The 26,287-nt window shown below is 52.4% G+C and overlaps 1 protein-coding gene across 1 annotated transcript in view; it reads left to right on the plus strand.

Moving 5' to 3' along the window:
- slc45a1 (solute carrier family 45 member 1) overlaps positions 1-26,287 on the plus strand; it is a 45,445-nt gene that overhangs the window by 14,105 nt on the left and 5,053 nt on the right. Inside the window, 2 exon segments of the mRNA XM_038774091.1 lie at positions 5,951-6,104; positions 8,537-8,713. Coding sequence (XP_038630019.1) covers positions 5,951-6,104; positions 8,537-8,713 — 331 coding nt within the window.

Below are 26,287 nucleotides of genomic sequence, written 5' to 3' on the forward strand. Positions count from 1 at the left end.
CATGAATGGTTGACGACGTTTTAAAGCAACTGTGATTTTCGCCGACGTGACCCGTGGCCACGTCCGCGGGACTTCGGCCCATCCGGGCCGGAGATTTGTGGACACTAAAAAAAAAATGAAATCCCGCCGGCGCCAGCTGTTTTCAGAGGCTGCCGGCGGGATTTGCACAACGCCGGTTTTTGGCCGGTGGGAGATTTAAAAACCCTGCGGGAGCGGAAATAACGCCGCTGCCCGCCGATTCTCCGACCCTGCGTGGGGTCGGAGAATCCCGCCCCAGGTGCGGGATTCTACGACCCCCCTCTGGATCGAAGAATCGCCCGGGGCCGGCGTCAATCCCGCCCCCGCCGTGTCCCGAATTCTCCGCCACCCGAAATTCGGCTGGGGTAGGAATTGGGCCGCGCCGGTCGGTGGGCCCCCAGCGGCGATTCTCCGGCCCGCGATGGGCTGAAGTCCCACCACTGACAGGCCAAACCCGCCAGCGGGAATCAAAACACCTACATGACCGGCGGGATTGGCGGCAGGGTGGGCGCCAGGGTCCTGGGGGGGGCGCGGGGCGATCTGGCCCCGGAGGGTGCCCCCACGGTGGCCTGGCCCACGATCGGGTCCTACCGATCGGCGGGTGGGCCTGTGCCGTGGGGGCACTCTTTTTTTCTTCCGCCTTCGCCATGGTCTTCACCATGGCAGAGGCGGAAGAGACCCCCTCCCCTGCGCATGCGCCGGTATGACGTCAGCAGCCACTGACGCTCCGGCGCATGCGCGGACTTACGCCGGCCGGCGAAGTCCTTTCGGCCCCGGCTGGCGTGGCGCCAAAGGCCGTTCATGCCAGCCGGTGGAGCGGGAACCACTCTGGCGCGGGCCTAGCCCCTCAATGTGAGGGCTTGGCCCCTAAAGGTGCGGCCCGACGCCGGAGTGGTTCACGCCACTCCAACACGCCGGGACCCCCGCCCCGCCGGGTAGGGGAGAATTCCGGGCCAGAAATCTTTAAAAGGTTTAGCATTCCGCAGACTGGGCTGGAGCTCCTCAGGTGTACATCTGCTTTAAATGTTTTTCAGGTCTATCGAACCCCCAGAGTACAAAGATCTTCTTGCATGATTCATGTGCTATCTAAATACCTGACTTCTTATTGTTCTGCCATCTTTTGCTGGCACAATGCCCAGCCTGGAGTCTATTGCAGATTGATTACCAACCGGACGATGGAAAAACCACCCACACCAGCAATCTCTCACCCTTAAAACAAGCAAGCTACACTTGGTTTAAAAAAAATATTTTTATTCTCCATTTTCCTTCAAAATTTACACCCGCCCACCAAACAGTAAACGGTAACAAATACAAAGTCAATCCCCTTAACATCAACAACAATCCTATCCTCCCACCACCCCAACCAACGGCCCACCTGTCAATATCTGCATCAAATAAAACAAACCCTCCCACGGTGGAAAAGAAAACAAAGGAGAAAAAGAAAAAGGAGTCCGGAATCACCCATGGTCACCATTAACCTATAGAGTCCCCCCCCCCACCGACACTGAATGCCATCCACCCTCCGAAAGAGTACCGTAAATAACACCCAAGAGTTGTAAACCCCCCCCCCCCCAACTCTTCCCTTCCACTTCCTCTTGTAAAACTCCTCCCCCCAACCTCGGTTCCTTCCCCCTAACTTTCCACCCCGGCTAGACTCATCGGACCCTGTTCTGCCAGGCTCCGATGGCCGCAACCCCTCCCCCCACCTCGTCCCCGTTCACTGGCCGGCTTAAACCGGCCAGCATGGAGGCCCCTGCCCGGGTCTCTTTCCCCCCTTGCCCAGCCCCAGAAAAACTCAGAAGTCCCCTTTAGCACACAAACCCCGCAAACACACCCACACTCCCAAAGAACCCTCATTACGACTGAAAGTCCCATTTCTTTCCTTGTCCAAATATACACAACGTTGGCTCCTGTAGCCCCTACACCAGCACGCAGCACGGTAGCATGGTGGTTAGCATCAATGCTTCACAGCTCCAGGGTCCCAGGTTCGATTCCCGGCTGGGTCACTGTCTGTGCGGAGTCTGCACGTCCTCCCCGTGCGTGCGTGGGTTTCCTCCGGGTGCTCCGGTTTCCTCCCACAGTCCAAAGATTTGCGGGTTAGGTGGATTGGCCAGGCTAAATTGCCCTTAGTGTCCTAAAAAATAATGTTAATGGGGGCTGTTGGGTTACTAGTATAGGGTGGATACGTGGGCTTGAGTAGGGTGATCATTGCTCGGCACAACATTGAGGGCTGAAGGGCCTGTTCTGTGCTGTACTGTTCTAATTAATTGATGCAGCGAAACAAAAAAGAAAAAATACAGTCATGAGGCTACATCGGTACATGACCATTTCTCAATTCTGATGATCCCGATCCAGTTCATATCGGGAGGGATCCTCCCCTCCCCCAATAGCTTCGCCAACATCGTGGAAAAATACTCCATTGGCCTCTGCCCTTCCACTCCTTCGGGCAGCCCCACAATCCTCAAATTCTGTCGTCTGGATCTGTTTTCCAGGTCTTCCATTTTGCCTTGTAGATCCTTGTTGACCTTTATCACCTTCCGCATCTCCTTCTCCATCGAGGTAAGTTGATCACTGTGCTCTAATAATGTCTCTTCTACTTCCTTCAGTGCCTCGCCTTGCTCCCGCACCTCCGCCACTGCGCTCGCCACTGCCGTCCTCCCCGGGGTAATCGCCTCCTCCACCAGCACTTTCAAAACCGCCCCCATCTCCTTCCTCATCGCCTCCATGTGTTTTGTGAACTGCCTTTCGAAATCCACGGCCATCACCTTAGTTATTTCTTCAGCCGTAAGCAATGTGGCGTCCCCTGGTGCTCCAGCCTCCATTTTCTTTACCGACCCCGGGGTGAACTTTCCACTCACCGACGGACTTTCAGCCGCTTTTTTCACGGCCGTTTGTTTACTGATCCTCGACATTTCCCTTCCCTGTGCTTTCTCCCGACTTTTACTGCCTTCGCTGCCTCTAGGACCGGGCGTTAACCCCCGACAATGCCGTTCCCGAACGGGAGCCCCCCTAACGTGCGGCTGCCTCCCGCCTGCCGTCACCGGAAGTCCCGAGCTACACTTGTTGATGTCAGTATGATTAGAAAGCTACAACGGTTCAGAAAAGCTGTGTCAAGTCTAGTGTCAGTGTGGTACAATCCCAGGGGCCACAAGTTGGGAAATGGGAATGTGTCACATTGGGAACTGGGGACTAGAAGCATTGATGGTACAGCATAGAGGGTGATTTGTTTTGTATCTAACCAGTGCTGTATCTGCCCTGGGAATGTTTGCTTTTACACTGGTTTCAAAATAGAGAAAAGGGCCATTTCTTAGCTGGTAGAATTGTTCCCTGTGCATGAGTGGTTCAAATTCTAAAATACATGAATCAAAGTTAGGACCAAGAGGGAAGAAGCAATAACATATTTACCAAAACGTTGTAGAAGTTATGGAATGTGTTAACAGAGAAGGACTTAAAACAGAGTGTAGATAGGTTCAAGACACAGTTACTGCCGATGTGTGGCTGCAGGATGAAGCCATCATGGAGTTTTGATTAGGTGAGTATGCAGGGTTGGTGGATTTGTTGTGCACCACGATGAGAGTCAGCAGCTTCAGCAGAATGAAAAGCTTGCATTTATACATAACCTTGGAATAGCCTAAAGTACTTCAGAAGCATAGTTGCTATAAAGAATTCAGGCTTGATAAATAAGTCAACCGTAAGACCGTCAAATTGTAGCAAATTGGAAAAATTTATTAAGCATAAAATATGGCGTGACAAATGAGGCAGTAACTAACAAGCTTAACAGTTTATAATTCCCTTTTCGACTCTGGACTGGATACGTCTTCTAGACTTCTCAAACCTCTATGGTCTCTTCAATCTTCTACGATCTGCTCAGACATCTATAATTCACTGACCCTGGGGGTAGGATAAATCCCTTCCCTTTGGATCTTTCTCATCTCCGCTGCAACAAACATGGTTTCGACCTTCTTTATTTGCCCCAAACAGCGGATTTGTCTCCTCCTCCACAAACCATTTGAATCAATTGAGCCAGTGCATGTAATTGATCTTTAATTGATCCCTAGCATCTGGTATTAGCTGCTGATCTATAAGATATCTAAGTAGGAGAATTCACACAAATGTTGACACCTATATCAGTTATGGACTGGTTTGGTGCAGTTGCATGCGTTTACAAACAAATATACCAACTAGGGTTACAAAGGTTCACTTAGGCCCGGATCTTTGTCCCTGGGTCAGATGCGCAGTTGGGGAATTCCCCTAACCTTTAAAAATGTCTGCCACAGGTGGCACATTTCTGGGAATGTGGGCTGAAATGGGAGTCGGGCTACCAACCCCTGAAAGAGTGTTTGCTCTTATCCCTCCATGCCAACTCACCTAGTACCCTTGGACACCTCCTTGACAGCTTTGACACTTCCTTGGCAGCTTTGAAACCTCTTTATCAGATCTTTGACAGTTAGACAGTTCCAATGGGTCTGTGCAGAACAAGTGCATAATCATGTTCACTTTTAACTTTTACCTCTCCCTAAGGAATCCTGGGACCCTATCCAAAGGGGTACCCAGGCTATCCAAAGGAATCCACCAAGTTCATATCTCCTCTTCACCTGTTCTAACTGCATGTTTCAACACATTTGGCCAACCAAAATCCCACCTGTGGAATCAACTGGTGATTTAAATGGCCAGCTACTTCCGTAAATAGAAAATGCACAAAAACACCAGTACTACTTCCACAAAAATTGAAAATGCTGGGTTCAGGAGAGGGACTTGGATATTTTGGCCATTTCTGGGAATTTATTCACAATGGAGAGTCATTTGCCATGGTGAAAATCTGGTATTTGGAGTCTAAACTGTGGTACTTGTGGTTATGCAGGCATGTTCTAAACCTGCAGAATTTGAATACATGGTTTAATTCCCTTGCAAAGCATGATTTTCTCACACACTATTGTACTGTATGGAAACAACGCAGCTCATTTGTACACAGCAAGCTACCGCAATGCAAATGCAAATCGCAATGCACCTTCAGGGAGAGGAGGGGGAGCTGAACCCCAGTGAGAGTCAGCACCTTCAGGGAGAGGAGGGGGAGCTGAACCCCAGTGAGAGTCAGCACCTTCAGGGAGAGGAGGGGGAGCTGAACCCCAGTGAGAGTCAGCACCTTCAGGGAGAGGAGGGGGAGCTGAACCCCAGTGAGAGTCAGCACCTTCAGGGAGAGGAGGGGGAGCTGAACCCCAGTGAGGGTCAGCACCTTCAGGGAGAGGAGGGGGAGCTGAACCCCAGTGAGAGTCAGCACCTTCAGGGAGAGGAGGGGGAGCTGTACCCCAGGGAGAGTCAGCACCTTCAGGGAGAGGGGGAGCTGAACCCCAGTGAGAGTCAGCACCTTCAGGGAGAGGAGGGGGAGCTGTACCCCAGGGAGAGTCAGCACCTTCAGGGAGAGGGGGAGCTGAACCCCAGTGAGAGTCAGCACCTTCAGGGAGAGGAGGGGGAGCTGAACCCCAGTGAGAGTCAGCACCTTCAGGGAGAGGAGGGGGAGCTGAACCCCAATGAGAGGCAGCACCTTCAGGGAGAGGAGGGGGAGCTGAACCCCAGTGAGAGTCAGCACCTTCAGGGAGAGGAGGGGGAGCTGAACCCCAGTGAGAGTCAGCACCTTCAGGGAGAGGAGGGGGAGCTGAACCCCAGTGAGAGTCAGCACCTTCAGGGAGAGGAGGGGGAGCTGAACCCCAGTGAGAGTCAGCACCTTCAGGGAGAGGAGGGGGAGCTGAGCCCCAGTGAGAGTCAGAACCTTCAGGGAGAGGAGAGGGAGCTGAACCCCAGTGAGAGTCAGCACCTTCAGGGAGAGGAGGGGAGAAAACTGAAAAACTGCAGAAATGCAAAATGAACGGACAAGCTCCTGTGTGGAGAGGATGATGTGCTCAGATCTTAGTGACTAAGTTTAATTTTGTTACAGGTTGCGAATATCTTGCTGAATGGAATGAAATACGATACTGACTTGAATGGATCAGGAGAATTATCAGAAAGGCCTTTTTCCACATCTTTCTTGTTCTCATCAATCTGCCAGATGCCAAAACCATTGCGGAACCTCTGTGTTAATCACTTCTTAGGTACAACCTCGCACTGTCTGTTAAGTAGTCATTGAATGCCAGGCTGGTAAATACTGAACTGGGAGGATGGTTGGGACAGATGGGGGAAATAAGAGGGAGGTTGAGTGCATCCACTAGGATAGCAATGGCATTGCCTCTCCCACAGCCTTGAACCAGCCCTACCCAAAGTCACAAATCAGATTCTCTGTGGCTGTGACCATTGTCTTCATTCTTCTCAACCTGTCTGCAACCTTGGATGTGGTTGACTACACCATCCTCCTCCAATGCTTCTCCCCATTGTCGTACTCAGTCAGATTGACTTGACCTTGTTTCATTCTTACCCATAACCAAAGCATTCCATGCAATGGACACACCCCCCCCCGACTCAGGAGTCCCTATAAAGATGGGTGTATAAGATATGAATTTAAGTTTCTTTTTGCGATCGCTGATCTGTTCATTGTGTCTGAGACCAGCTGTAGTCCTGTAGTGATGCCAACAAGTGTCACCTGACCACAGGCAACCTTCCTCCCTAAAACACTGCTCTGGGTGCCAGCCCGAGCAGCAGTCCCACGCTGCCAGCTCCTCGTGTCCATGTCCTGCTGTGTCAATGTCCTGCTCTGTGTAACACTGGTGATTGTGCTGCAGGTGGACCTCCTTTAATGTGATACTGTGTTTCAGACAGGAGCCCCAAAACCACTGACTGCAAACATAAAAATTTTGCCCGAAAGTCTTTGAATTCACAGAATAAATTGCTGCATCATATTTAATTGGCAAAAGAACAAGGGCGGGACTCACCGCTGGCTGACGGCAAAATCGGGAAACGCGATTGGGCGGAGAAGAAATTCCGAAGCAAAAATCACAGCAGGCGCCGATTTGACGCCAAATCGCAATTCTCTGTCACCTTGACAGCGGCGTCAATGGCGGTACGCATGTATAGTGGATACCGTTTGCATATCATTAGCAGGCCTGCCCCGGTATTTTCCGGGGCCTCCGCGATTTTCCCCCTCCGATGGGCTGAGTTCCCGACGGTGCGATTCACTTGTGCTTTTAAAAATCGTGAAACTGGCGTCGTGGCTGCTGAGGGAGAGAGAGGGGGCACAGAAAGTGCCCCAACATCGCCATAGTTTGCTGACAGTTGTGCCGCTGGCCGGGGGGGGGGGGAGCTTCTATCAGGGCCGGGGGGAGTAGCAGGTGGTTGCCAGGAGGTGGGATATAAGGTCGGGGTGGATGGGCACATTGCTGTGACCTGGAAGTCAGCCATGAAGCTGTGCACACTGCTGATTGCCCACTGTGACATTAGGGCCATGGGACGTATAGGTGTACCCCCAGGCCACCCCACCAGGTGTCCTCTGGGCCCAGTCGACCCATCAGCTGTATGGGCGTGCTCCAGCACAATCAGTGCCATCTTGTTGGCTGGGATGAGTGCGTGTGGGGAGTGTAATGTGTATGTGCGGCTGCAGCTTGTCAGCCTCCCGAAGTGTCAATCACGGACCCGGCGAATCCCGTACCATTTTCCATCGGAATCGATTGTGTTCCTTGTGGATCAGGTACTAGCCCCTCCACAGTTGCTGAATCGGTCCAGGTTCGGCTCCAATTCTGCTGTTGTGAAAGTCCGTGAATTCTGCCCCACCGTCAACTGGATTCTCTAATCGCTGACGCAGAAATCGCGTTCGGCAATTGGCTGGAGAATGCGTTTTTACGCTGGAACTGGGGACGGAGCCGTTTTTCCAATTCTCCAATCCCTCAAAAACGGCGTATTCACCTGAGGCCCTCCTCCGATGCTCCGCCTCTGATGGGCCGGGTCCCCGACTCACAACTTTCCCTCACAGCTTTCGGGGACTTTGCATGGCGGCTGAGGACTGTGTCCAGTGCTGCCACAGTCCGGGGGGGGGGGGGGGGGGGGGGAGCCATTCCATTGGCGGGGGGCGCTTTTGGGGGGACTGGTGGAGGGTGGTCCACGGGTGACAAGGCTGGCTACAGGAGGGCAGTTTTTGGCAGGCCGGGTCCACACGCGGCTTGAGCCATGTTGCATGGCACGGTCGTCACAAGCCGCCGTGCCGATGCGAGGCCATGGACTCGGTCATTCTGCAGCCGTATCCCGCAGGTAAAGCCAGGGGCTTTCCGCTGTGCAGCTGCTAGCCCCTCACCGGGCGGAGGATCAGTTCAGGGGTGGCGACGACGTTTTGGCCGTAAGACTAGGCGGATCCTGCGGACATAGCCGCAGATGTCTACACCGCACATTGTTCAGGTAGAAGCAGATTCAACTTTCCAAACATAATTTGAAAGGAAGGAATTTGCAGGATTATGGGGAAAGAGTTAGGGACTGAGAATAAATAGATAGTTCTTTCAAATAGGCACAATGGGCCAAAAGACCGTCTACATTATTGACTGGCTGGTGTCCTGCTCTGCTCCTGTGCTTCGTGTCTGTTGCTTCATGTACTCTGTCTCCGCAGGCTGGCTCTCCTTTGAAGGCATGCTGCTCTTTTACACCGACTTCATGGGGGAGGTGGTGTATGGAGGGGACCCCAAGGCCCCTCATGACTCAGAAGCCTTTCAGAACTACAACGCAGGCGTGAGTGTGGGCTGCTGGGGTATGTGTGTCTACGCATTCAGCGCTGCATTTTATTCAGGTAGGGCATTCAATCTCCTGGTGTATGGGACTCTGCTTCACACAGATTCAACTGCCCGAGTTTTCTCTTGCCAGGCATTATATTTTTCACTGTTATTCCAATTAAATGTGTTAATTTATTTTCCAGAGTAGGAGTAAAAATGTCCATGTCTTAATCTTTTTTTTTTATCATTGTCACAAGTAGGCGTACATTAACACTGCAATGAAGTTACTGAATCTTTGACTTGTACATTATACCAGTGACTAGCCATTCTATACCACAACTCAATGAATAGCCGTTCTATACCATGATTCAGTGACTAGCCGCTCTATACCATGACCCAGTAACTAGCCTTTCTATACCATGTGACTGGTTGTTCTGTACCATGACTCAGCGACTAGCCGTTCCACACCATGACCCAGTAACTAGCCTTTCTATACCGTGACTGCTACACCACAACTCAATCTCTGGACATTCTACGCCACGACTCAGTGACTAGCCATTCTATACCGTGACTCAGTGACAAGCCGATCTATACCATGACCCAGTAACTAGCCGTTCTATACCATGACCCAGTAACTAGCCTTTCTATAGCATGACTCAGTGACTAGCTGTTCTATACCATGTCTCAGTGACTAGGTGTTCTATACCACGACTCAGTGACTAGTCGTTCTATGCCATGACTCAGTGACTAGCCATTCTATACCATGACACAGTGGCTAGCTGTTCTATACCACGTCTCAGTGACTAGCCATTCTATACCATGACACAGTGGCTAGCTGTTCTATACCACGACTCAATTAATAGTCGTTCTATACCATGATTCAGTGACTAGCCGCTCTATACCATGATTCAGTGACTAGCCGCTCTATACCATGACCCAGTAACTAGCCTTTCTATAGCATGACTCAGTGACGAGCCGCTCTATACCATGACCCAGTAACTAGCCTTTCTATAGCATGACTCAGTGACTAGCCTTTCTATAGCATGACTCAGTGACTAGCCACTCTATACCATGACCCAGTAACTGTACCATGACTCAGTGACTAGCAATTCTGTACCAAGACTCAGTGACTGGTTGTTCCATACCATGACTCAGTGACGAGCCGATCTATACCATGACCCGGTAACTAGCCATTCTATACCATGACTCAGTGACGAGCCGATCTATACCATGACCCAGTAACTAGCCGTTCTATACCATGACTCAGTGACAAGCCGATCTATACCATGACCCAGTAACTAGCCGTTCTATACCATGACTCAGTGACAAGCTGATCTATACCATGACCCAGGAACTAGCCGTTCTATACCATGACTCAGTGACTAGCTGTTCTATACCATGTCTCAGTGACTAGGTGTTCTATACCACGACTCAGTGACTAGTCGTTCTATACCATGACTCAGTGACTAGTCGTTCTATACCATGACTCAGTGACTAGTCGTTCTATACCACGACTCAATGACTAGTCGTTCTATACCACGACTCAATGACGAGCCGTTCTATACCATGACTCAGTGACTAGTCGTTCTATACCACGTCTCAATGACTAGCTGTTCTATACCATGAATCAGTGACTAGTCGTTCTATACCATGAATCAGTGACTAGCTGCTCTATACCACAACTCAATGGCTAGTCATTATATCCCATGACTCAGTGACTAACTGTTCTGTACCACGATTCAATGACTTACCGTTCTTAAACCATGACTCAGTGACTAGCCTTTCTATACCACGATTCAATGATTTACCGTTCTATACCATGACTCAGTGACTAGCCGTTCTATACCATGACTCAGTGGCTAGCTGTTCTATACCATGACTCAGTGACTAGCCGTTCTATACCATGACTCAGTGACTAGCCTTTCTATACCATGACTCAGTGGCTAGCTGTTCTATACCATGACTCAGTGGTTAGCTGTTCTATACCATGACTCAGTGACTAGCCTTTCTATACCATGACTCAGTGGCTAGCTGTTCTATACCATGACTCAGTGACTAGCCTTTCTATACCATGACTCAGTGACTAGCCTTTCTATACCATGACTCAGTGACTAGCCGCTCTATACCATGACTCAGTGACTAGCCTTTCCATACCATGACTCAGTAACTAGCCGTTCTATACCATGACTCAGTGGCTAGCTGTTCTATACCATGACTCAGTGGCTAGCTGTTCTATACCATGACTCCGTGACTAGCCTTTCTATACCATGACTCAGTGGCTAGCTGTTCTATACCATGACTCAGTGGCTAGCTGTTCTATACCACGACTCAATTCGTAGTCGTTCTATACCATGATTCAGTGACTAGCCGCTCTATACCATGACCCAGTAACTAGCCTTTCTATAGCATGACTCAGTGACTAGCCTTTCTATAGCATGACTCAGTGACTAGCTGTTCTATACCACGACTCAATTCGTAGTCGTTCTATACCATGACTCAGTGACAAGCCGATCTATACCATGACCCAGTAACTAGCCGTTCTATACCATGACTCAGTGACAAGCCGATCTATACCATGACCCAGGAACTAGCCGTTCTATACCATGACTCAGTGACTAGCTGTTCTATACCATGTCTCAGTGGCTAGGTGTTCTATACCACGACTCAGTGACTAGTCGTTCTATACCATGACTCAGTGACTAGTCATTCTATACCACGACTCAATGACTAGTCGTTCTATACCATGACTCAGTGACTAGTCGTTCTATACCACGACTCAGTAACTAGCCGTTCTATACCATGACTCAGTGACTAGCCTTTCTATACCATGACTCAGTAACTAGCCGTTCTATACCATGACTCAGTGGCTAGCTGTTCTATACCATGACTCAGTGGCTAGCTGTTCTATACCATGACTCAGTGGCTAGCTTTTCTATACCATGACTCAGTGGCTAGCTGTTCTATACCATGACTCAGTGGCTAGCTGTTCTATACCATGACTCAGTGGCTAGCTGTTCTATACCACGATTCAATTACTTATCGTTCTATACCATGACTCAGTGGCTATCTGTTCTATACCATGAATCAGTGGCTAGCTGTTCTATACCATGACTCAGTGGCTAGCTGTTCTATACCATGACTCAATGGCTGACATTCTTTATGATGACTCAGTACCTAGATGGCCTTTACCTTGATCCAATGACTAGACATTCCAAACCATAACGCAGTGACTGAATGTCCAACGCCACGATGGACATTGTTTACCATGACTCAATAACGAGACTTTCTTTTTTTAAAATTTAGAGTACCCAATTATTATTTTTTTCCAATTAAGGGGCAATTTTAGCGTGGCCAGTCCACCTAAAAAAAAAATTGCTTATTGTCACGAGTAGGCTTCAAATGAAGTTACTGTGAAAAGCCCCTAGTCGCCACATTCCGGCGCCTGTTCGGGGAGGCTGTTACGGGAATCGAACCGTGCTGCTGGCTTGCCTTGGTCTGCTTTCAAAGCCAGCGATTAGCCCTGTGAGCTAAACAGCCCCTAACCTGCACATCTTTTGGTTGTGGGGGTGAAACTCACACGGACATGGGGAGAATAACTAGACTTTCTTTCCCATGACACAATGACAAGACATTTTTCGCTATAACTGAATGACAAGACGTTGTGTATCATAACTCAATGACCAGTGCTCTGCACCATAACTCAATGACCAGATGCTCTGCACCATAACTCAATGACCAGATGCTCTGCACCATAACTCAATGACCAGATACTCTGCACCATAACTCAATGACCAGATGCTCTGCACCATAACTCAATGACCAGATGCTCTGCACCATGACTCAATGACCAGATGCTCTGCACCATAACTCAATGACCAGATACTCTGCACCATAACTCAATGACCAGATGCTCTGCACCATGACTCAATGACCAGATGCTCTGCACCATAACTCAATGACCAGATACTCTGCACCATAACTCAATGACCAGATGCTCTGCACCATGACTCAATGACCAGATACTCTGCACCATAACTCAATGACCAGATGCTCTGCACCATGACTCAATGACCAGATGCTCTGCACCATGACTCAATGACCAGATGCTCTGCACCATAACTCAATGACCAGATACTCTGCACCATAACTCAATGACCAGATGCTCTGCACCATAACTCAATGACCAGATGCTCTGCACCATGACTCAATGACTAAACATTGTATACCTCGAATCAATGACCAGACATTCCATACCATGCCTCAGTGGCTAAACATCCTATACCATGAATATGACAAGATGTTCTATACCACGTCTCAATGACAAGACATTCTGTACTGTGGGGCAATGGCCAGACATTCTTTACCATGTCTCAATGACTAGACGTCCTTTATCACCCTTCAATGACTAAATGTTGTACATTGTGATGCAACGACTAGACGTTCTTTACCACATCTCAATGGCTTGACATTCTTTTTTAAATTCTTTCATGTGATGTGGATATCGCTGGCTAGGCCAGCATTTATTTCTCACCCCTGATTGCCCTCGAACTGAGTGGTCATTTCAGAGTCAACTATATTGCTGTGGCTCTGGAGACTCATGGGAGCATTACTCTGGGTCTCTGGGTTACTGGTCTAGTGAAAATATCACTGCGCCACTACCTTCCAGTTCTTTTCCACAAGCAATAACTAGACATTCTAAACCACAACTCAATGACTAAACTTTCTAAGCCACTACTCAATGACTAGATGTTCTGTGACACGACTCAATGACTAGATATTCCAGGCCATGATTCAATAACCAGACCTTTTTTACCACAACTCCATCACTGGACTTTCTTGAGCGCAATTCAATGACTAGAGGTTCGAAACCACAACTTAGTGACTAGATGTTCTTTACCATGACTCAATGACTGGACATTCTATATTACGACTCAGTGACAGGCGTTCTATACCATGACCCAGAGGGTAGGCTTTCTACACCACAAATCATGGCTAGACTGTCTTCACCACAACTCAATGGCTACATGCTCGATAAAACGATTCAATGATTAGACTTTCCTAACCACGGCTCAATGACTAGACGTCCTTTACTACGACTCAATGAATAGACATCCTTTACAATGACTCAATGACAAGACGCCCTTTACCATGACTCATAGACTGGACATTGTTTACCATAACTCAATGACTGGCCATTCTATACCATGACTCAGTGACTAGATGTGTTACACTATGGCCCGAGGGTCCTGGCTATGATGCTTGGCCATTATCAATATAGCTAATCTCAGTCTATGTTCGTGCTCCTGACTGCCATTCCCAGATTTTTATTGGAAAAGCACCTGAGTGCATTTTGGACGGTTGGTGAAACCAACTGCACTGAGTCACAAATGGTGTTGCATGTGGACCTTATATTGAGGGGCCAGGTCAGGTCAGGGCTGTGGTTCAGGGCTGTGGTTCAGGGCTGTGGGTGAGAACAACAGTCATGGATCTATCCACCACCTGCAAATGGGCAACTTACAGATAGATCAAATATTGGCCGTTGAATTTAGTAATCAATCTGATCTGTTACAGGCATAGATCAAATAAATAGTAAGAGCAACATATGCTGATAAAATTAGTTGAATAGAATGGAGCTTGACCAACAAATCTGTTGGACTGAATTGTCAGTTTCTGAATTGTGAATTCTGTGTAATAATATAAACACCTTGCAAAAATATTTTGCATTATTTTAGTAAAATAGCAAAAACTGAGGGACGTCCAGTTTGTGGACAGGGTGGCCATGTTTGCCGTGTGTCGAGTGGCCACGTTCCCTTTCCACTATGGGCATGATGCTTATGTTTTCTGCAGGTGAATTTCCCATGTTTGCTGTGAGCTAGATGTACCCTGTATGCTGCGGGCAGTATGGCAATGTTCGCTGTGGGCATAATGCCAATATTCACTATGGGCAGAATGGCGATATTCTCTGTGGGCAGGATGGCGATGTTCACTGTGGGCAGGATGGCGATGTTCACTATGGGCAGGATGGCAATATTCTCTGTGGGCAGGATGGCGATATTCTCTGTGGGCAGGATGGCGATATTCTCTGTGGGCAGGATGGCGATATTCACTGTGGGCAGGATGGTGATGTTCACTGTGGGCAGGATGGCGATGTTCACTATGGGCAGGATGGCGATGTTCACTGTGGGCAGGATGGCGATGTTCACTATGGGCAGGATGGCGATATTCACTGTGGGCAGGATGGCGATATTCTCTGTGGGCAGGATGGCGATATTCACTGTGGGCAGGATGGCGATATTCACTGTGGGCAGGATGGCGATATTCACTGTGGACAGGATGGTGATGTTCACTGTGGACAGAATGGCGATATTCACTGTGGGCAGGATGGCCATGTTCACTGTGGGCAGGATGGCGATATTCACTGTGGGCAGGATGGTGATGTTCACTGTGGGCAGGATGGCGATGTTCACTATGGGCAGGATGGCAATATTCACTGTGGGCAGGATGGCGATATTCACTGTGGGCAGGATGGCGATATTCACTGTGGGCAGGATGGCGATATTCACTGGGCAGGATGGCGATATTCACTGTGGGCAGGATGGCGATATTCACTGTGGGCAGGGTGGCGATGTTCACTGTGGGCAGGGTGGCGATGTTCACTGTGGGCAGGGTGGCGATGTTCACTGTGGGCAGGGTGGCGATGTTCACTGTGGGCAGGATGGCGATATTCACTGTGGGCAGGATGGCGATCTTCACCATGGCAGGATGGCAATGTTCACTGTGGGCAGGGTGGCGATGTTCACTGTGGGCAGGATGGCGATATTCACTGTGGGCAGGATGGCGATATTCACTGTGGACAGAATGGCGATATTCACTGTGGGCAGGATGGCGATGTTCACTGTGGGCAGGATGGCGATGTTCACTGTGGGCAGGGTGGCGATGTTCACTGTGGGCAGGATGGCGATATTCACTGTGGGCAGGATGGCGATATTCACTGTGGGCAGGATGGCGATATTCACTGTGGGCAGGATGGTGATATTCACTGTGGGCAGGATGGTGATATTCACTGTGGGCAGGATAGCGATATTCACTGTGGACAGAATGGCGATGTTCACTGTGGACAGAATGGCGATGTTCACTGTGGGCAGGATGGCGATATTCACTATGGGCAGGATGGCGATATTCACTGTGGAAAGGATGGCGATATTCACTGTGGACAGAATGGCGATATTCACTGTGGGCAGGATGGTGATATTCACTGCGGGCAGGATGGCGATATTCACTGTGGGTAGGATGGCGATATTCACTGTGGGCAGGATGGCGGTATTCACTGGGCAGAATGGCGATATTCACTGTGGGCAGGATGGCGATATTCACTATGGTTATGTTTATTGTGGGTTGGGGGCCATGTTTATTGTGGGTTGGGGGCCATGTTTACTGTGAGCTGGGGGGGCCATGTTTACTGTGGGCTGGGGGGGTATGTTTACTGTGGGCTGGGGGGGTATGTTTACTGTGGGCTGGGGGCATGTTTACTGTGAACTGGGGGCCATGTTTACTGTGAACTGGGGGCCATGTTTACTGTGGGCTGGGGGGACCATGCTTACTGTGGGCTGGGGGCATGTTTACTGTGAGCTGGGGGGCCATGTTTACTGTGGGCTGGGGGGGCATGTTTACTGTGGGCTGGGGGGCAAGTTTACTGTGGGCTGGGGGGCAAGTTTACTGTGGGCTGGGGCATGGTTACTGTGGGCTGGGGATCCATGTTTACTGTGGGCTGGGGGGGGCCATGTTACTGTGGACTGGGGGGGCATGTTTACTGTGGACTGGGGGCCATGTTTACTGTGGGCAGGATGGTGATGTTCACTGTGGGCAGGATGGCGATGTTCACTATGGGCAGGATGGCGATGTTCACTGTGGGCAGGATGGCGATGTTCACTATGGGCAGGATGGCGATATTCACTGTGGGCAGGATGGCAATATTCACTGTGGGCAGGATGGCGATATTCACTGTGGGCAGGATGGCGATATTCACTGTGGGCAGGGTGGCGATGTTCACTGTGGGCAGGGTGGCGATGTTCACTGTGGGCAGGGTGGCGATGTTCACTGTGGGCAGGATGGCGATATTCACTGTGGGCAGGATGGCGATATTCACCATGGCAGGATGGCGATGTTCACTGTGGGCAGGGTGGCGATGTTCACTGTGGGCAGGATGGCGATATTCACTGTGGGCAGGATGGCGATATTCACTGTGGACAGAATGGCGATATTCACTGTGGGCAGGATGGCGATGTTCACTGTGGGCAGGGTGGCGATGTTCACTGTGGGCAGGATGGCGATATTCACTGTGGGCAGGATGGCGATATTCACTGTGGGCAGGATGGCGATATTCACTGTGGGCAGGATGGTGATATTCACTGTGGGCAGGATGGTGATATTCACTGTAGGCAGGATAGCGATATTCACTGTGGACAGAATGGCGATGTTCACTGTGGACAGAATGGCGATGTTCACTGTGGGCAGGATGGCGATATTCACTATGGGCAGGATGGCGATATTCACTGTGGAAAGGATGGCGATATTCACTGTGGACAGAATGGCGATATTCACTGTGGGCAGGATGGCGATATTCACTGTGGGCAGGATGGCGGTATTCACTGGGCAGAATGGCGATATTCACTGTGGGCAGGATGGCGATATTCACTATGGTTATGTTTATTGTGGGTTGGGGGCCATGTTTACTGTGAGCTGGGGGGGGCATGTTTACTGTGGGCTGGGGGGGTATGTTTACTGTGGGCTGGGGGGGTATGTTTACTGTGGGCTGGGGGCCATGTTTACTGTGGGCTGGGGGCCATGTTTACTGTGAACTGGGGGCCATGTTTACTGTGGGCTGGGGGGACCATGCTTACTGTGGGCTGGGGGCATGTTTACTGTGAGCTGGGGGGCCATGTTTACTGTGGGCTGGGGGGGCATGTTTACTGTGGGCTGGGGGGCAAGTTTACTGTGGGCTGGGGCATGGTTACTGTGGGCTGGGGATCCATGTTTACTGTGGGCTGGGGGGGGCCATGTTTACTGTGGACTGGGGGGGCATGTTTACTGTGGACTGGGGGCCATGTTTACTGTGGGCAGGATGGTGATGTTCACTGTGGGCAGGATGGCGATGTTCACTATGGGCAGGATGGCGATGTTCACTGTGGGCAGGATGGCGATGTTCACTATGGGCAGGATGGCGATATTCACTGTGGGCAGGATGGCAATATTCACTGTGGGCAGGATGGCGATATTCACTGTGGGCAGGATGGCGATATTCACTGTGGGCAGGGTGGCGATGTTCACTGTGGGCAGGGTGGCGATGTTCACTGTGGGCAGGGTGGCGATGTTCACTGTGGGCAGGATGGCGATATTCACTGTGGGCAGGATGGCGATATTCACCATGGCAGGATGGCGATGTTCACTGTGGGCAGGGTGGCGATGTTCACTGTGGGCAGGATGGCGATATTCACTGTGGGCAGGATGGCGATATTCACTGTGGACAGAATGGCGATATTCACTGTGGGCAGGATGGCGATGTTCACTGTGGGCAGGGTGGCGATGTTCACTGTGGGCAGGATGGCGATATTCACTGTGGGCAGGATGGCGATATTCACTGTGGGCAGGATGGCGATATTCACTGTGGGCAGGATGGTGATATTCACTGTGGGCAGGATGGTGATATTCACTGTGGGCAGGATAGCGATATTCACTGTGGACAGAATGGCGATGTTCACTGTGGACAGAATGGCGATGTTCACTGTGGGCAGGATGGCGATATTCACTATGGGCAGGATGGCGATATTCACTGTGGAAAGGATGGCGATATTCACTGTGGACAGAATGGCGATATTCACTGTGGGCAGGATGGCGATATTCACTGTGGGCAGGATGGCGGTATTCACTGGGCAGAATGGCGATATTCACTGTGGGCAGGATGGCGATATTCACTATGGTTATGTTTATTGTGGGTTGGGGGCCATGTTTACTGTGAGCTGGGGGGGGCATGTTTACTGTGGGCTGGGGGGGTATGTTTACTGTGGGCTGGGGGGGTATGTTTACTGTGGGCTGGGGGCCATGTTTACTGTGGGCTGGGGGCCATGTTTACTGTGAACTGGGGGCCATGTTTACTGTGGGCTGGGGGGACCATGCTTACTGTGGGCTGGGGGCATGTTTACTGTGAGCTGGGGGGCCATGTTTACTGTGGGCTGGGGGGGCATGTTTACTGTGGGCTGGGGGGCAAGTTTACTGTGGGCTGGGGGGCAAGTTTACTGTGGGCTGGGGCATGGTTACTGTGGGCTGGGGATCCATGTTTACTGTGGGCTGGGGGGGCCATGTTTACTGTGGACTGGGGGGGCATGTTTACTGTGGACTGGGGGCCATGTTTACTGTGGGCTGGGGGCCATGTTTACTGTGGACTGGGGGGGCATGTTTACTGTGGACTGGGGGCCATGTTTACTGTGGGCTGGGGGCCATGTTTACTGTGGGCTGGGGGGCATGTTTACTGTGAGCTGGGGGGGCCATGTTTACTGTGGGCTGGGGGGGGCATGTTTACTGTGGGCTGGGGGGCATGTTTACTGTGGACTGGGGGGGCATGTTTACTGTGGGCTGGGGGCCATGTTTACTGTGGGCTGGGGGGGCATGTTTATTGTAGGCTGGGGGGGGTATGTTTACTGTGGGCTGGGGGCCATGTTTACTGTAGGCTGGGGGGCATGGTTACTGTGGGCTGGGGGGGCATGTTTACTGTGGACTGGGGGGTGACATATTTACTTTGGGCTGGGGGGCATGTTTATTGTGGACTCGGGGGGGGGTGACATGGTTACTGTGGGCTGGTGGGGGTGACATGGTTACTGTGGGCTGGGGGCATGATTACTGTGAGCTGGGGGCCATGTTTACTGTGAGCTGGGGGGACATGTTTACTGTGGGATGGGGGCCATGTTTACTGTGAGCTGGGGGGACATGTTTACTGTGTGCTGGGGGGGCATGTTTACTGTGGGCTGGGGGGCAGGTTTACTGTGGGCTGGGGGGGCCATGTATGCTGGGGGGCATGGTTTACAGTGGGCTGGGGATGGCCAGGTTTACTGTGGGCTGGGGGGGTGTGTTTACTGTGGGCTGGGGGCCATGTTTACTGTGGGCTGGGGGGGCATGTTTACTGTGGGCTGGGGGCCATGTTTACTGTGGGCTGTGGGGGCCATGTATGCTGGGGGGCATGGTTACTGTGGGCTGGGGGGGTGTGTTTACTGTGGGCTGGGGGGGCATGTTTACTGTGGGCTGGGGGGGCATGTTTACTGTGGACTGGGGGCCATGTTTACTGTGGGCTGTGGGCCATGTTTACTGTGGACTGGGGGGGCATGTTTACTGTGGGCTGGGGGGGCCATGTTTACTGTGAACTGGGGGCCATGTTTACTGTGGGCTGGGGGAGGCATGTTTACTGTGGGCTGGGGGGACCATGCTTACTGTGGGCTGGGGATGGCCATGTTTACTGTGGGCTGGGGGAGGCATGTTTACTGTGGGCTGGGGATGGCCATGTTTACTGTGGGCTGGGGATGGCCATGTTTACTGTGGGCTGGGGATGGCCATGTTTACGGTGAGTTGGGGGGGCCATGTTTACTGTGGGCTGGGGCCATGTTTACTGTGGGCTGGGGCCATGTTTACTGTGGGCTGGGGGGCATGTTTACTGTGGACTGGGGGGTGACATGTTTACTTTGGGCTGGGGGGCATGTTTATTGTGGACTGGGGGGTGACATGGTTACTGTGGGCTGGTGGGGGTGACATGGTTACTGTGGGCTGGTGGGGGTGACATGGTTACTGTGGGCTGGGGGCCATGTTTACTGTGGGCTGGGGGGGCATGTTTACTGTGGGCTGGGGGGGCCATGTTTACTGTGGGCTGGGGGGACATGTTTACTGTGGGCTGGGGGCCATGTTTACTGTGGGCTGGGGGGGCATGTTTACTGGGCGCCATGTTTACTGTGGGCTGGGGGGGCATGTTTACTGTGGGCTGGGGGCCATGTTTACCGTGGGCTGGGGGGCATGTATGCTGGGGGGCATGGTTACTGTGGGCTGGGGGGGCATGTTTACTGTGGACTGGGGGGTGACATGTTTACTTTGGGCTGGGGGGCATGTTTATTGTGGACTGGGGGGGTGACATGGTTACTGTGGGCTGGTGGGGGTGACATGGTTACTGTGGGCTGGGGGCCATGATTACTGTGAGCTGGGGCCATGTTTACTGTGGGCTGGGGGGGCATGTTTACTGTGGGCTGGGGGGGCATGTTTACTGTGGGTGGGGGGGGTGTGATTACTGTGGGCTGGGGGGGTGTGTATACTGTGGGCGGGGGGGTGTGTTTACTGTGGGCTGGGGGCCATGTTTACTGTGGGCTGGGGGGGCATGTTTACTGTGGGCTGGGGGCCATGTTTACTGTGGGCTGGGGGGCATGTTTACTGTGGGCTGGGGGGGCATGTTTACTGTGGGCTGGGGCATGGTTACTGTGGGCTGGGGATGGCCATGTTTACTGTGGGCTGGGGGGCAAGTTTACTGTGAACTGGGGGGCAAGTTTACTGTGGGCTGGGGCATGGTTACTGTGGGCTGGGGATGGCCATGTTTACTGTGGGCTGGGGGTGTGTGTTTACTGTGGGCGGGGGTGTGTGTTTACTGTGGGCTGGGGGGGCATGTTTACTGTGGGCTGGGGGGCGTGTTTACTGTGGGCTGGGGGGCATGTTTACTGTGGGCTGGGGGGGCATGTTTACTGTGGGCTGGGGGCCATGTTTACTGTGGGCTGGGGGCCATGTATGCTGGGGGGGCATGGTTACTGTGGGCTGGGGGGGCATGTTTACTGTGGACTGGGGGGGGGACATGTTTACTGTGGGCTGGGGGGCATGGTTACTGTGGACTGGTGGGGGTGGCATGGTTACTGTGGGCTGGGGGGGTATGTTTACTGGGGGCATGTTTATTGTGGACTGGGGGGGTGACTTGTTTACTGTGGGCTGGGCATGGCCATGTTTACTGTGGGCTAGGGGGGCCATGTTTACTGTGGGCTTGGGGGTATGTTTACTGGGGGCTGGGGGGTATGTTTACTGTGGGCTGGGTGGTGACGTGGTTACTGTGGGCTGGGGGGTGACATGATTACTGTGGGTTGGTGGGGGTGACATGTTTACTGTGGGTTGGGGGGGCATGTTTACTGTGGGCTGGGCGGGTATATTTACTGTGGGCTGGGGGGTGATGTGGTTACTGTGGGCTGGGGGCATGTTTATTGTGGACTGGGGGTTGACATGGTTACTATGGGCTTAGGGGGCATGTTTACTGTGGGCTGGGGGCCATGTTTACTGTGGGCTGGGGGGGTGACATGGTTACTGTGGGCTGGGGGGGTGACATGATTACTGTGGGCTTGGGGGGCATGTTTACTGTGGGCTTGGGGGGCATGTTTACTGTGGGCTGGGGGCCATGTTTACTGTGGGCTGGGGGGGCATGTTTACTGTGGGAGGGGGGCCATGTTTATTGTGGGCTGGGGGGTGACATGATTACTGTGGGCTGGTGGGGGTGACATGGTTACTGTGGGCTTGGGGGGCATGTTTACTGTGGGCTTGGGGGGCATGTTTACTGTGGGCTTGGGGGGCATGTTTACTGTGGGCTGGGGGCCATGTTTACTGTGGGCTGGGGGCGCATGTTTACTGTGGGAGGGGGGCCATGTTTATTGTGGGCTGGGGGGGCATGTTTACTGTGGGATGGGGGGCATGTTTACTGTGGGAGGGGGGCCATGTTTATTATGGGCTGGGGGGGCATGTTTACTGGGGGCTGGGGGCCATGTTTACTGTGGGCTGGGGGGGTGACATGGTTACTGTGGGCTGGGGGTCATGTTTACTGTGGGCTGGGGGCCATGTTTACTGTGGGCTGGGGGCCATGTTTACTGTGGGCTGGGGGCCATGTTTACTGTGGGCTTGGGGGGTGGCATGTTTAGCTTGGTGAAAATTTTATGCTGGCGTTAAGCTTGGCTTTGTCATGCAGAATTCTATATGAAATCAGAGAAAGATAGAAACTCTGGATTTGTGAGCAAGGAGCATCAGCACCTGCAATGCCTATATTTTTTCTGAGATGTAGGTCTCTATCCAACCTTTGAAAAACCTGCCTTTCCTCTGCGAGTTTCCAAACTTTTCTGTTTGTATTTACGTGTTTTGGCATTATTCTATTTTTGCATTGTCCCTGTTGATGTTGACAAGTTGTGGAGCATCCCTGTGGCTCCGATAATTTTCAATTGGCCAGTAACTCCCCACAGCTCAGTCTCAGTACAGAGATTGCAAAACATCATTAACTCGACAATTAAACATGACAAAAAACAAGATCTGAATCTCGGCGAAATTGAACCGCAACCTTTTAATGAAGCTGCAATTTTCTTTAAAATATGGAACTAAATTCAAGTATCATTCTTTCAAGATGTGTTTTTTGAAAAGAATATTCCCTATTCATGTCTTATTAATTAATTCCAATAACTCATTAGGCAACTGATTTACACCTCAGTTATTGACTGAGGAACCTCTATATACCCATTCAGAATTGTCAATGTACCATCAGTTACCCACTAAGTATCCTCTCTATCCCCCAGTTACTCATTTGAGGATCTGCCAAATTTTGAAGAATTTAACGTTGAAGTTAGATTCTCAGCTCCCTAGATTGACAGTGGTGAAAGTAGTGACAGTGCGGTCCGATGTTGAATCACCGTGCAGTGGACAGCTGGCTAACACACTGTCACCCAAAATATGGCCACCCAACACACGAGGGCCCAAGCACATCACCGCCCAACACTCCGCCACCTGACACATCGTCACCAAACACGTCACTGCCGGACACACTGACACCAACACACCGTCACCCAACACGTCACTGCCCAACACACCGCCACCCGACACATCATCACCAAACACGTCACTGCCCAACACACCGCCACCCGACACATCATCACCAAACACGTCACTGCCCAACACACCGACACCGACACACCGTCACCCAACACGTCACTGCCCAACACACCGCCACCCGACACACCGTCACCCAACACGTCACTGCCCAACACACCGTCACCAAACATGTCACTGCCCAACACACCGACACCGACACACCGTCACCCAACACGTCACTGCCCAACACACCGCCACCAAACATGTCACTGCCCGACACACCGACACCGACACACCGTCACCCAACACGTCACTGCCCAACACACCGACACCGACACACCGTCACCCAACACGTCACTGCCCAACACACCGCCACCCGACACCGTCACCAAACACGTCACTGCCCGACACACCGACACCGACACACCGTCACCCAACACGTCACTGCCCAACACACCATCACCGACACACCATCACCCAACACGTCACTGCCCAACACACCGACACCCGACACACCGTCACCAAACACGTCACTGCTCGACACACCATCACCCAACACGTCACTGCCCAACACACCGACACCCGACACACCGTCACCAAACACGTCACTGCTCGACACACCATCACCCAACACGTCACTGCCCAACACACCGTCACCCAACACGTCACTGCCCGACACACCGACACCAACACACCGTCACCCAACACGTCACTGCCCGACACACCGACACCGACACACCATCACCCAACACGTCACTGCCCGAAACACCGACACCGACACACCGTCACCCAACACGTCACAGGCCGACACACCGACACCAACACACCGTCACCCAACACGTCACTGCCCGACACACCGCCACCGACACACCGTCACCCAACACGTCACTGCCCAACACACCGACACCGACACACCGTCACCCAACACGTCACTGCCCGACACACCGACACCGACACACCATCACCAAACACGTCACAGGCCGACACACCGACACCAACACACCGTCACCCAACACGTCACTGCCCAACACACCGCCACCGACACACCGTCACCCAACACGTCACTGCCCAACACACCGACACCGACACACCGTCACCGACACACCATCACCAAACACGTCACAGGCCGACACCGACACACCGTCACCCAACACGTCACTGCCCAACACACCATCACCCAACACGTCACTGCCCAACACACCATCACCCAACACGTCACTGCCCGACACACCGCCACCCGACACACCGTCACCCGACACCGTCACTGCCCAACACACCGCCACCCGACACCGTCACCAAACACGTCACTGCCCAACACACCATCACCCAACACGTCACCAAACGCGTCACTGCCCAACACACCGCCACCGACACACCATCACCCAACACGTCACTGCCCAACACACCGCCACCGACACACCATCACCCAACACGTCACTGCCCAACACACCATCACCGACACACCATCACCAAACGCGTCACTGCCCAACACACCGCCACCGACACACCATCACCAAACACGTCACTGCCCAACACACCATCACTGACACACCATCACCCAACACGTCACTGCCCGACATACCGTCACCAAACACGTCACTGCCCGACACACCATCACTGACACACCGTCACCCAACACGTCACTGCCCGACATACCGTCACCAAACACGTCACTGCCCGACAGGCCGACACCGACACACCGTCACCCAACACGTCACTGCCCAACACACCGACACCCGACACACCGTCACCCAACACGTCACTGCCCAACACACCGACACCGACACACCGTCACCCAACACGTCACTGCCCGTCACACCGATACCGACACACCGTCACCCAACACGTCACTGCCCGACACACCGACACCGTCACCAAACACGTCACTGCCCAACACACCATCACCGACACACCATCACCAAACGCGTCACTGCCCAACACACCGCCACCGACACACCATCACCCAACACGTCACTGCCCAACACACCGACACCGACACACCGTCACCCAACACGTCACTGCCCAACACACCGACACCGACACACCGTCACCCAACACGTCACTGCCCAACACACCATCACTGACACACCGTCACCCAACACGTCACTGCCCGACATACCGTCACCAAACACGTCACTGCCCGACAGGCCGACACCGACACACCGTCACCCAACACGTCACTGCCCAACACACCGCCACCCGACACACCGTCACCCAACACGTCACTGCCCGACACACCGACACCGTCACCAAACACGTCACTGCCCAACACACCATCACCGACACACCGTCACCCAACACGTCACTGCCCAACACACCGACACACCGTCACCCGACACACCGACACCCGACACACCATCACCAAACACGTCACTGCCCAACACACCGACACCGACACACCGTCACCAAACACGTCACTGCCCAACACACCGACACCGACACACCGTCACCAAACACGTCACTGCCCAACACACCGACACCGACACACCGTCACCCAACACGTCACAGCCCGACACACCGTCACCGACACACCGACACCAAACACGTCACTGCCCAACACACCGCCACCGACACACCGTCACCCAACACGTCACTGCCCGACAGGCCGACACCGACACACCGTCACCAAACACGTCACTGCCCAACACACAGACACCCGACACCGTCACCCAACACGTCACTGCCCAACACACCGTCACCGACACACCGTCACCGACACACCGTCACCCGACACCGTCACTGCC

Source organism: Scyliorhinus canicula, chromosome 16 (genome assembly GCF_902713615.1).
Source record: "Scyliorhinus canicula chromosome 16, sScyCan1.1, whole genome shotgun sequence".
Lineage (NCBI taxonomy): Eukaryota > Metazoa > Chordata > Chondrichthyes > Carcharhiniformes > Scyliorhinidae > Scyliorhinus > Scyliorhinus canicula.